This window comes from Labrus bergylta, chromosome 16, assembly GCF_963930695.1.
Source record: "Labrus bergylta chromosome 16, fLabBer1.1, whole genome shotgun sequence".
In the NCBI taxonomy this organism is placed as follows: domain Eukaryota; kingdom Metazoa; phylum Chordata; class Actinopteri; order Labriformes; family Labridae; genus Labrus; species Labrus bergylta.
In genome coordinates this window covers 23764324-23777229 of record NC_089210.1, presented here as the reverse complement: position 1 = coordinate 23777229, position 12906 = coordinate 23764324, and the positions used below count along the sequence as shown (strand labels likewise).

Sequence of the window (12906 nt, the reverse complement as noted above, 5' to 3'; positions counted from 1 at the left end):
CCCATCTCAGTGATGCAGGCCTGTGTCACACTCTCCTCCTTCACAGCATCTGTGCACACTTGCTGCCTGCAGGGTCACATAACGTGGCACAAAATGAGTCAAAGTTCCTCGAACACACGCACATACACACACGTTCTCCAGGTCTGTGTCTTCTCAGATATGTCTTCCAGACTGTTGCATCTTCTACAACAATAAATAACCCACACAACCTGAATGGGAGGTCCTGATAATCCTCTATCTAAAGCCCCATCTATCTCCCACATGTTTTTTAGCTGCTGTGAGATGTGTAAGTGGACTGCACACTCCATGGGCCGTAATCCAGAGGAGATGTTTGATGTAGCCGTATGGCTGCAGCGTAACATTCTTACTGCCTACTGTAATACAATCTGCTCAGCATCTGGGCTGCAACCCCATCCATCCAGAAATGGTCCCTTTAACTGGCAGAGGTGATCAACACTTGGAAAGACACAGCAGCCTGATGAAGCTACAAAATAGAGGGGATTAAATCACACATTATTTACTTTTAGCGATTAACCAATTTTCCTAATATTTGTATTAACAACAGCTGTTAAATGGTGATGGGAAAAATATACATCCCCAAGAGAATCCCTGGCATCCCATAAACTGCTGAAATCCCTAACTCAAATAAGATGTTGCTGTCTGATTTGTTCTACTATTCCCCATAGCTTCGACTTTAATCCACCTTTGATCCACCAGTGTAGATAATTTATAATTAATATGATTTATCATATCAGTGCTGATGGACGATGAAGAAACTAGTTTTCTTGAGGTTCAATGCTTAAACAGATTTCCTCAATGCATTATCTAGACAGTTTTGGGCAGGCGAATTCAGCTGGAAAATATATATATTTTACCAAATTACTTTTTCCCTCAAAGCTAAATACCAGGCAAAAGAAGCATTTTTCCTTTTCAGCTCTGAAAATGAAATGGCTTTTGTCACTGGAAATTCCAGGTCTGATCTATCCCAGATAAAGATGTTGTCTTCCATTTGAAAGATCACCAATTCTCCTGATCTGATGTCTGCCGACAGTACTGGAATCTGGCTCCAGCTTTTTTATCACAGCAGAAAACGAATCTGTCCAGGCTATGGTCCATGCCATCTGCACCAAGTTTAAACCCAAAGACAACACACTGCATTGCATGTGTAAGTGGGGATGTACATTATGCAATCAGTAACCATATATCATCAGCGCTGACAAGCAAGACAGAGTGAGTTGGATTCCGTTCACAAAGTAGGAAGTAAATTATCTAAGGTAGCAAGAAAAGTGTAGTCAAGGAAACAGTGTGATGTGTGAGATTTGTTGAAAACCTGACACTCAGCTGGTAATTCAGTCATCTGCAACCAGTCAGTAAAGTATCTTTGGAAAGCATGCATGATTCTAACCTCAGTTCCAGAGATTTAAAGTTAGACTTTGAGTAAAATGATTTCGTCATATACAATCAATGACATACGGAAATGTGCAGTAGCAGAGAGAGGTTAGGTTTCTCATGTGCTGTATAAAAATTATAATAAAAACCACATCAGTGTGGAAAAACTGAAGTTCAAGTCATCCCTTTTCAAAGTAAACTGAGTTCAAACTGAAAAAAATCAACAGGCAGGAAAGAGGACTATATGTAAAAGAATTCATCATTGGAAACATCATTGGCATTTGATGCCCAAGCTGGCTAAATGTATTTATTATTGGTATTCTATCTATTAAGTGCATCTTAGTCTTGTCACTTGTTTTGCATTTTAACGCTTAATGCTCCAGGGTGGAGTGTTAAAACGTTCTATATATTTTCCACAACAACGATTGATAAGTTTGACCATTGAAAGGAAGCAGGTTGAGATTGTTTTTATCAGAATTCACAATTTTTACGACATACAGGACATAGAGCAGCAGAGATGTGATGCACTGCTTTGCCCACAAGGAGGCGTCAAAATTGACATGCAGAAATTGAAAGTTCCTAACAGGAGCTTTAAACTCCTCAATAGTGGATTACTATATTTTCCTTTGAAACAACTTGGGGGGCTGCAGTGGCACAGTCTGTAGGGACTTGTGTTGGGAACAGGAGGGTCACTGGTTCAAGTCCCAGTGCGGACCAAAAGTTGGTCTGATAGCTGGAGCGGTGCCAGGTCACTTCCTGAACATTGCAGAGGTGCCGATGAGCAATGGCACCCCGTTCATGTGCAGCCCCTCACTCTGATATCTCTCCATTAGTGCATGTCCATAGGGTCCTAAATTACGTTAATAAGAGGCATAAAGGATCATAACATAGAAATATTCAGGTGAAATATTACTGCTTATGTATCTAATTGTTTCATCATCTGAAGCTTAGTATGTAGCAGTAAGTATCTGATGAGTCCATACAACAACACAATCTTCAATCTGTCATGTCAGGAGGCTAACACTGATGAAAATGATTATGTAAATCAACAAAAAGGTCACTTAATTACACTCTTGTTGACTGTAAATGAACATAATTGAAACAGATGTATGGCAGCACTATTTAGACCTTATATAGCGTCATCTGAAGTCCACCGCCAGCAAGTGAACTGACTTCCTCCATCGAGCACAGATGCAGCACAGCCAGAGGAAAAAATGACAGCAGCACATGAGAGGAGCCAAAGAGTGGGATAACCAGGCCTCTCTCTCTCTCTCTCTCTCTCTCTCTCTCTCTCTCTCTCTCTCTGTGTCTGTTACTTAACTCACATTTGTTCCCTCACATGTTGCTTGTTATTGACTCCCTGCTCTTCATCACCTCATAATGGCTTTATCAGAGCAATTTAAATGGGATGGTTAAACTGAAATATATCTGCTCTTGTGTTCAAGCACTGATACCAAACAGAAGGCGCACCATGAGAATTCTCACTGACTCATATTACAGTCAGTGTTTATACGAGACAGAGGACTTAGAGGAAGCTGTCATCAGTTTTCATACTTTATCTACCATCTAACAATTTTCCTACAAAAGTCTGGAACGAGAAATTATGATCAATAGAGTCAGAACTGACCAGAACAGACCTACAGGATCCATCAAGGTAAACATGTTGACTTGGACTGAACATACAGTACTGCAGAAGTACATACTGTGCGTGCGTGCGTGTGTGCGTGCGTGCGTGCGTGCGTGTGAGTATATGAGATTGTGTGTGTGGAGCTCCTCCTGTTTGTGTACATGTCATGCTTGCACAATGATGTAACAAAATGTCAAAAAACATGCTGGGGCACCATTATCACACCGTTGCAATGTGTAAATGCAAAGGCGTAATGACGTCTGAATTCTATTTCCACACTGTTGTGGGCACACAATGTAAGAATAATGTTAACATGCCGACTTCACCTCATTGCACTGCTATGCCTTAACACAGCCCCCCAGATAACATGGCTTTTTCTCTGCTTTGCTGTTGATCGTCTTGATCTTAAAGATGTATCCTCACACCTAATGTGGTAACCTAAAACAAACTCAACAAGCTTAAATAAAAGCATGTGAACCGAATGAATCTTTTCTTTCACCCTTATGTTGTTTCAATATTTGATTTGATTCAGATACAATCAGTCAGGCATCACATTCCTCTTTAACTATCCAATTTCTTTATTCAAAGGTATACAAATGGTTACATACGTTGACATTCAAGTGGTTTATTCGAGTTAACCTCACATCCAAACTTTCTTGTTCCAGACAGAGCCCCACTCTGGTGTATCTGAGCCTCTCTTACATGCTCTGATAAACGTAATCTCCTCACTGTGACTCTCACATGATGAAGAAATCCCACGGCTCCCAGCAGCCACAGGCTAAACACTGCATTGTATCTCCACCTCAGCTCACATGCTCCTCTGTTCTCCCTGTAGTGAATGTTCCTCTTATGTTCCACTTTAATTTGTATCATTCTGAGCGGTTAAGAGCAAAGGGAGAATCATCTCCCAGAAGTTGACGACATGAAAAAATATTTGTGGATGAAGAGGATTTCTTTGCCATGGTCAAAGAAGGACACGACACTGGATGAATCCAGTCCTCTCATACCAAAGGTAAGGGGTAACATTTGACCTTCTGTTTTGTTGCTTTCATTCCTTGTTTAAAAATCGAGTACCACTCTTTGTATTTAAAAGTTTGAAGTTGCATTGGTTCTAAAAGCTATGATTTGAAGTTGCATTCCTGTGTGTCCAAAGGCAGGCTCTGACATAGAGGATTCAGCAGACCATTTCACCACAGACTGCTATGAAGCAGGGCCAAACTGTGGACAGGACCAGACCAGACCTGGTTTTGTCCGACCCCGCTATGGTTATACTTTCATTGACTATTTCCTAAAATATGCCCTGTTCCTATGCAATCTGCTGTTCACCGTTGTGGGCCTGATGGTTCTTGGTGTGGGGATGTGGGGCCTCGTCAGCAAAGAGTCGTTTGCCCAGGAGAAGATCGGCAGTATTGGAAGCGATCCGATGCTGATCATTGTAGGAATGGGCCTTCTGCTGACTTTGCTCTGTCTGTCAGGCTGTGTTGGTGCCATACGAGAGAACTGCACCTTACTGAGGCTGTTCTCTGCCGCTGTGCTCGTGCTCATCACACTTCAAGTGCTGGCCACCATTGTGGCCTACAGTCTACAGGATCAGATTGGAGGCTATCTGCAGTCAGGGATGATAACAGCAATGGTACGCTACCAGGATGATCTGGATCTGAGGTTCATCATGGACGAGATTCAGACAAATCTGCAGTGCTGTGGGGCGGACAACTATCGTGACTGGGAGATCAACTTGTAAGTGGAGGGTTACCTGGATGTATCTAAAAAATACAGTTGTTAGAATGTCTTGAAAAAGTAACTCTGCAGCTTTTCTTTTTCTTTCCTCAGATATTACAACTGCTCAGCTCCAGGAGTTCTGGCCTGTGGCGTCCCTGCGACATGTTGCGTTGACCCTTTGGAGAACGGCACTGTGTGGAACTCTCAGTGTGGTGTAGGTGCCCAGATGCTGGATGAGTTTTCTGCCCAGAGTTTGATCTTCCTGGGCGGCTGTCTAGGGGGGATCTCTCGCTGGATCGAGCTGCACATGGGTCTGATAGGAACCATCGCAATCGCCTTACTGGGGATCCAAATTATGACTCTGTTTATCACCACCCGACTATTAGACAGCATCTACTGGCATAAACTTTACAGCTAACATGGGGTGATGACTATGTGTACTCCTATTTAATGAATGCACACTGATATTTACATTTCCATCTTGTTGGTTACCTGTGAGAAACATGCTATAATCATAAACAAATCTTCACTTTTAGTAGGCTAATATTGAAAATATTATATGTGCCATATTGTGTTGAGAAAACCGGCATCTTTGGGAAAATATGTCGTACCTTTACATCTTAGCAAATGCGGTAACATAATATAACAAATAACATTCCCAAAAAGCTGCTTTGTATGTAAGCTAACCTTTTAACACTACCTAACACTACAAACCTTGTTTTCTGCCCCCAATGAGCAAAGTAATAGTCCCTTGAATCACAGAAAATGATTAAACCCTATGAAACCAGCATCATTTTACAAAAAGATATTAAGCTAAATGCTAATCAGTGAGCTTTGTTGGCTTTCAAACCGAGTCTGGCCTTTTTAAAACATTGTGTTAACTCTAGCTGACTGGTTGCTCACTATCTTAATATTAAACCATAGCGAGCTAACTGGTTGCTCGTTAGCTAGCTTGCTAGCCTGCAGCTTAAAATGTATACATTTCCGAGAGCTGACTTTTGGCAAGTTAGCAGACATATTGAAAAAGTCAAACTATTCCCCAAGTATTAGCAAAGTGTCTAGTGTCAGATGTAGCATGAGTTCTAGGGAACAGAGGTTTGATTGACTATGATTTACATTATGAATAATCTGTTTTACGCTACTCTTTTCTAAAAAAGGGAAAAATTAAGCTATTTATTTGTGATCATGTAATGTTTCCAACATACTAGCATGATTAAAAACACACCAAGTTTGAAGTTGTTTTTTAAAAAGTACAGGTTTTATTCAGTGATTGATTAAACATGACGCTTTCAATTTGTGCAAAATATACTTTTTCTTAAGTACAGTTAAAAAAAATTCAGTAACCACTCCAACGTCAACCTCAGGCTTTGATGAAGGAACAATTTCACATCAGTGGGTTGTGGACACAGAAAAGGGCTCTCCTTGAGCATTCTATATTTAAAAAAAATGATTCATAAAACGACTTAGGCAAAGCACAGCATCTGTATGGACATCTTTGGCCAGCTATATTGTTCTTTAGTTTGAGTTTTACTGATTTTTTAAAATCCAGTATTGATGATCCAGGTTGCTGATTGACTGCTCCGTCAGTTCTCCTACAGGAATAACTTCTCAGCTGAGACCGTCAGATGATACCATACTGAGCTAGTTCATGTAACTCTAGATGGCTGTATGCTTCCCATGGGCAGATTACAGTGATGTCTGGACAGGAAAGGAGAAGTCGTGAGTAACAAACAAGAACAGAAGTGTGATTTGTGTCCAATTTGTTCATCTGCAGTGTTCTAACTGTGGCTTGGCATCTCTTACCTATGCCAAGCCCTTCCATTCCTGGGATGTCCTCTCCAAATCTGAATGGGGAAAAAAAGGAATTTATAGGTAGATTTTTTCAAAAAAGACAAACTTCCTAGATTCAAACAAAGACATGCTTACCCAATGACACCCCTCTTGGGAGGTTTGCTCTTAAACTGGCGGTTGCTCCGCTGTTTGAACTTGGGCGGGCCGGATGCTGGGCTGATGACTCTGAGGGGGGCTTTGCTGCCAGTTTTTACTTCAAGTTTGGCCACATCCAAATTCATAATTTTTTTTTTGCTGCAATGGGACAGTCAATATGAAAACACTATGCTATTTTGTGTAGATTCGCCAAATTTAAATGCATTTAATCAAGACAAACACACAGGTGTAGTGATGATAACAAAAAACAACGTATTATCTGCAGAAACAGACTTGTGTAGGGACAATTGAAGCTCTTCTAATCCCTCCATAATGCCTTCACAGCACTCTCATAATCAGATTACTGAGAGGACATGCTGAATTGGCTTGAGCTCCCGACCTGACAGTACCTCATGAGACACTCAGACTGTCATCCACTGAAAAGACTTTTGCAACCTTTCAAAACTGTATAATAATTATTGTAAGGAAAATGTGCAAAACATTACCAAGGTGTAATTAAATAACAATGATGTAGCCAGTGATTGCATTTTAAAGAAAGTGCATACAGACAGATTTTAGTGAATTTGTGTGAATAATTTATGTGAATAATTTGTGTTGTGTTACATTCAACCGCATGATAAATGTGTAAATTCAAAGATGTTCATCACTGAGATTGAGAAAGTTAAAGGGGGTAGTAATACCGCACTGTATTATTGTATTGACCTGTATTTCCAATTTTTGTTTGCATTACACTGGACTGTAGGTTTGCCCAATAAAGTACGGATTGTGTCTCTTCTGAGTAACATGCAATGAAGGCCTTTTTAAACATTTTAGCTAGTATCATATACAATAATTCAATAACACAATACTCACTCCAAGTTCTCATTCAATATTATCAAATTGAAATATCTACCATATTACTATAATGTGCTCTGATACTGATGTGAAATAATATATGGAACTCACATGGTGCATTGACATGTTCAACTTCTGAGGGCAGTGTGAGCACGATAAACTTTTTCTGTATTCCCTCAAATGCTCAAACTATATGTGCATAAACTGCAACTCTGTCAAGGCTCTTCAACCATTTGAATTGTGCACTGTGTGTTCTCTTTTAATGTCTACCCTTGCTAATGGTTGCTAAAATACTGTAAATTGCCCCGTTGTGGGATACATGACAGTTTATCTTATCTTATCTAACCTGGTTTTTAAAATCTAAAATGAAAACAAAAACATCCCCTAAGCAAAGCACAACAAAAACCAACTACGTTTGCAGTAAAGAGTATAGAAACATGCCAAAATACAATATGAAATTGCTTTGCAATGTTGCAAATATTTTACTACAAAATATGAATACAATTAAAGCATTGAAATCAGCCTGCAGCTAAAAAGCATCATCTAAGTTGCTGTCTTAACTCACCTCCTTTGTTTCTGCGTTGTCAATGTCGGTCTTGTTGTAGAGATCTGTGACATGATGAGTTGTGTTTTTCGAAGCTCTCTTATACACCTGACACCCTGAGAAGATTATGACGCTTTCAATCATTAAACTCCTCAACCTTCATCACTTGTACTCACACGGTATATCACATATGGAATGGTAGACTCATTGGGGGAATGGCTGACATGCAGTTTTGGCCCTGTACTAAGAAGTGCAGATGCATGAGAGGTGGACACAATTGCAATTGATTTGGAACAACAAAAACATCTGCCAGGCTGTGCATCAACAATAATTTGCTTATGTACAGAAGCATTTTTCCCCTTGGGTTTTATGCAGAATATGTCCCATGATCCTCAGTATCTCTCCACCAACTGTGTTATAATTCCATATCTGCAGGCCAAGAAAATAGCATGATCAAAGCATTTACATTCCATCAGCAGTCTCTACAATTGGGTTATATTATGTCTCACTGGTAATCCCGATCTTAATCCCACACAAACACCCCCCATACAAATAAACACATAATTCATCTGATTGTTTACTTCAGCTTCTCTCCATCTTCTTGTTCATTCGAACACATAAAATATGTTTGCACACAAACTCTACTACCTTTGAATGCATTTCAGTTAAGAACAATCTTGTCATATAGGAGCAATTAGGCCTTACTATGTTGCACAGAGCTGACAGCTGGATAGTGTTGGTGCATTAACGGAAATAAGTCACATAAAGCTAATTTATTCCTTTAACTGAAAAATACAAATACAACAATACTACTTTGTAAGATCTTAAACACTTTAAGTGTGCATGTTTAAATGAACTGCACTTTTATTACACTTTAAGCAAAATACCATCAAAATGAGTTAGAACCCTTCTAACTCTGTAGTTTTGGTTTGTCAAATAGACTTTAAATAATGTTTGACACCGTCGCCATCTAGTGGTTTCAGATAGAAACACCACTGCTCGTATTAGTCAATTAAAGTGACGTTTACAGCAAAGATCGTCGGTTTTAACAGCGTATGACTCTGGGATTTTTATCTCCACCTGATACAATGTCTGTATTATTGTAAAAAGACGATCGCGTACATTGGTTTTCGACATTGTACCATTCAACTTAAAATAAAAAAATAAAAAATAATAATTTGGTAAAACTACAGCAGAAGCGATACAGGACAACAGCAAGCCAACAAAAGCCGTCACGTTGCAACCTAGGCTACTTTGTGTGGTCTAGCTCAGAATTTGTTAAATGTAATATAACACGCGTGGGTTTTCCATTTTCTTTCACAGCTTTTGACCAGGCTCTGTCTTATCTTAAGGAGTTTTGAGGGTTAGAGGTTAGGAGTCATGAGTGGGGAGACTGACCCGGTACCCGGAAAAAGCTATGGAGTGAGAGCTCTCTTATTCCAACTTCTCTTCCTATCCATTAAGGTTGAAGTTCGTAGGTGAAAGGGTACACACGCTGCATCCCATGTGTTGTTGTTTTTGTTAAGATAACTTAATATGTGTTGAAGTGAACTGTAGTAACATGGGAAAGAATAAGAAGAACAAAACTGACGAGTCGGGGACAAAAGCAGTCAAAGCCGGACATCATGCAGGGTAACGCAAGGATAGCCAGCTGGCTAGCTACATTAGCTAGCTGTACATGGTATTCAAATGCGTGTGTTTATTAAAATGATTACACCTTTTTTTCCACTTCTCTTAACTTCAGTGATAAGAAGCTCAAACGAAATGGAAAACCCAACACAGCCAAAGAAGAAGACCATTTCAAAGACATCCCGTTTAAGCTTCGAGAGATAATGAAGAGTAAGGAGAGAATGAAAGCGGGGCCGAAGAGGAGCAACATGTTCAAACACGGTGAGTAGTGCACACAGTAGTGCATACAGTAGTGCACACAGTAGTGCATACTGTAGTGCACACAGTGGAATATTGCTGTTGTCGGCCACACTTTGTTGGCAGTCATATCATTTAACAGGAACTTTTTTTGTTTATTTATTAGCCATTTACCCTAAAGGTAAAGCAGAGGGTTCCCAGGGTGGAGATATACCTGTCCCACACTTCAAGAGGGGAAAGAAGGAAAGTGAGAAAGCTTACTTGAGGCGCATGGAGAATGAGACAAAACATGTCCTCTTCCTCACCAATAACCAAGTGGACAGAAAGCCCGAGCTGGAGGCAGACCAACAAGAGAGGCCAGCAGACAGTGGAAAGTCTGACAAAAAGAAGGAGTGAGTACTCTTGTTATCAGCAAAGCAGCTTTTCTTGCACCCCCCCCCCCCCAAATTGATGTTATGTGTTTTTGCTGATATGGGAAGACAAAGAAGGGTGAGGCCAACTGAGTCAGATAAACCCCTCTCGACTACTGAGGGCCCTCCTTTGGGTTCAGTGCTTAGGAAGAAATGTCCCATTTGTTGGTTTGTGACTGCTGTTTCTAATGTTTGACACAAGTGCAACAAAGGTTTTTCTTCTGGCACATTAGGGCTGCTCGATTTATAGCAATTCCTTATCACACTTATCTTTATTGATATTGAGATCCCGATTATTAAATATGATTACTCTTTGATTTAACAACATCTGCATCACAGGCGTCCCATGTACGGAGGCTATAGTCCTCAAAGCAGACGGCCAGGGTTCAAATCCGACCTCTGGCTCCTTTCCCCACAGGTCATTACTTAATTTTTTATAGTATATTTTTTACATACTTTATTAATCCCGTAGAGATATTCTACACTCTGTTATTGAAAAACATGCTTCTCACACATGCACAAACTGGACCTGTGGATATGCATTAGTGGAGAGATGTCAGAGGGGGGCAAGCTACACACTGCCACGCAGGGTGCGCCTGAGCTGTTGGGGTTAGTGCTGTTAGTGCCTTGCTCAAGGACACCTGAGGACTACTCAGGAAGTTACCTGACACCTCTCCAGCTACCAGAACAACTTTTGTGCTCAATTTGAACTGGCAACCCTCTGGTTACCAACACAAGTCTCTACAGACTGAGCAAGTGCCGCCCCCAAAAGACAAGTGCTGCCCGGGAATCAAACCCAGGTTGTAAGAATGGAAATCTTGCATGATACCACCACACCAGTGGGGCCTCTCTCCCCAATGTCTGACTCTATCCACTGTCATCTATCTAAAATAAAGGCTTAAAAACCTTTAAAAGAACTGATAGATATGTATTTATACACCAAAAAGTTATGTTAAAAATCGAGCCCAACATGTGGCACAGTAATCTTGAGTATCTTCTCGATTGATTGACCATCCCTACAGCACAGGATATGAAAACAATATCTGTTCTGAGTTCATGTACTGAGCTAAGTAATCATCTATAATTACAGTCTAGGCTAGAAACAAAACATGTGCATTGGTTTATATTATACACATGGAGTGAAAACCCCAACATGTAAATGATGCCTGAACGGTAAATAGACGACAGTTAAACTCAGAAAGCTAGCTCCTGGATGAAACGTATAATATCATTTGGTCTAACTTCACTCTCTTGCACAGGTACGACAAAATGAAAATACAGAGGCTACAGCAGAAGAAGCTGGACAGAAGAGTGGCCATCATGGAAAAGGAGATGTTTATCGGTAAATAAAACATTTTCTTAGGATCACTGTAATCGATATAAAGGAGCGTTTGCAAGTCAGTTATGGCATGTAGCAGCCTAATTTAAGGTGGATTTAAAAAGGATATATTCTGATTGGGCATTTCATAAGAACCTGACAGCCAACAGAACTGTCCTCCTTAACTCCAGCAAGGTTTTTAAACTGTATTTCAGGCAAAGAATTCAGCTGACCTTCTGAGCTAAAGAGCTGTGATTTACCCACGAGTGTTACCTGCACGGATCCAAAAGGCTGGAGAGTTAAAATAAGTTACTAGTCGGTGAAGAAAGCTGAGCATGTAGTTGCTGGAGTGCCAGCTGTGTTCCTTAATGCATGGATAAAACAGAGCAAAGAACAACACACAAAACGTGGTTTTATACTCATATGTTTGATTTGTGTTTTGCAGATGATGTTCCTTTTGGGGAAGTTTCAATGGCCCCACCAACTCTGAGCGCCAAACCCAGGAAGGCTCCAGTCAGACCTCAGGTAATGCTGCTCTGCATCTCTTTATGTCTGTGACGCTCATGGTCGAATATGATGTTAACTTTCAGCTCTTGTCTCCATCATCCAACAGGCATCAAAGGGGCTGCTTCTCAACTCCCTCTTAGGCCAGAATCCAACCTCCACCGCCAAGCCCTCCATGGCCCGTCAGAGAATCATGGAGGAGGAGAGGCAGCGAGCCGTGGAGGCCTACCGTCATCTCAAGAAACAGAAACAGCTGCAGCACGAGGCCAGGACTGCCGGTCTTAAAAAGCTCAAGAATCCTCAATGATGTTTTAATATCAGAGTCACCGAGCTTCAGTCAGCCGTGAAGTAAAAAAGAAACTGAGAAGGACCTTCAGATAAATACCAGCTGACTGACTGGTTGTTTAAGAAACTCTAGAGCTGGAGTGTCTCAATGTAAAACAAGCAAAGGAGCAAACATTTGCATCCACAGGCCGCAGTGTGGGAGCTGAGCAGTTGTCAAGAAATAGTTTGCTGTGGTTCCACTAGATGGCAGTCCTCCTGCAGAAAGCTGGTATCAAAGTGTTTGCGGGCGGAACATTTGGGATTTTTTAAAAAGTAAAAATGTCATTTTGGTGGCACCTGTCGTCATACTAATGTGTGAATGCAGCCTTTTTACCATATTCCCAGCTGTGGGTATAAAATGAGCATAACCTGTAAATGAAATATAAAGAATACATTCAAGTGAACTATCTCACCAAGGAGTCTT

At 40.7% G+C, this 12906-nt stretch overlaps 3 protein-coding genes across 3 annotated transcripts; 2 read left to right on the top strand and 1 right to left on the bottom strand.

Moving 5' to 3' along the window:
- The first annotated feature begins 3254 nt into the window (after positions 1 to 3254).
- On the top strand, positions 3255 to 5830 carry LOC109993707 (tetraspanin-10). Its single transcript, XM_020646762.2, has 3 exons — positions 3255 to 4028; positions 4170 to 4753; positions 4847 to 5830. Exons 1-3 carry the CDS (start codon positions 3939 to 3941, stop codon positions 5151 to 5153), a joined length of 981 nt encoding a protein of 326 aa, XP_020502418.1. The 5' UTR covers positions 3255 to 3938; the 3' UTR covers positions 5154 to 5830.
- A 141-nt stretch (positions 5831 to 5971) lies between these two features.
- LOC109995104 (retinal rod rhodopsin-sensitive cGMP 3',5'-cyclic phosphodiesterase subunit gamma-like) lies at positions 5972 to 8744 on the bottom strand. The gene is made up of 4 exons (XM_020648711.3): positions 8082 to 8744; positions 6662 to 6820; positions 6539 to 6579; positions 5972 to 6433 (listed from the first exon to the last, which is right to left on the bottom strand). The coding sequence occupies exons 1-4, from the start codon at positions 8132 to 8134 to the stop codon at positions 6357 to 6359; spliced, it is 330 nt and encodes a 109-aa protein (XP_020504367.2). The 5' UTR covers positions 8135 to 8744; the 3' UTR covers positions 5972 to 6356.
- Positions 8745 to 9511: 767 nt separating this feature from the next.
- Positions 9512 to 12886, top strand: ccdc137 (coiled-coil domain containing 137). Its single transcript, XM_020648267.3, has 6 exons — positions 9512 to 9692; positions 9805 to 9950; positions 10093 to 10318; positions 11596 to 11678; positions 12100 to 12179; positions 12268 to 12886. The coding sequence occupies exons 1-6, from the start codon at positions 9622 to 9624 to the stop codon at positions 12463 to 12465; spliced, it is 804 nt and encodes a 267-aa protein (XP_020503923.1). The 5' UTR covers positions 9512 to 9621; the 3' UTR covers positions 12466 to 12886.
- Positions 12887 to 12906: the final 20 nt, after the last annotated feature.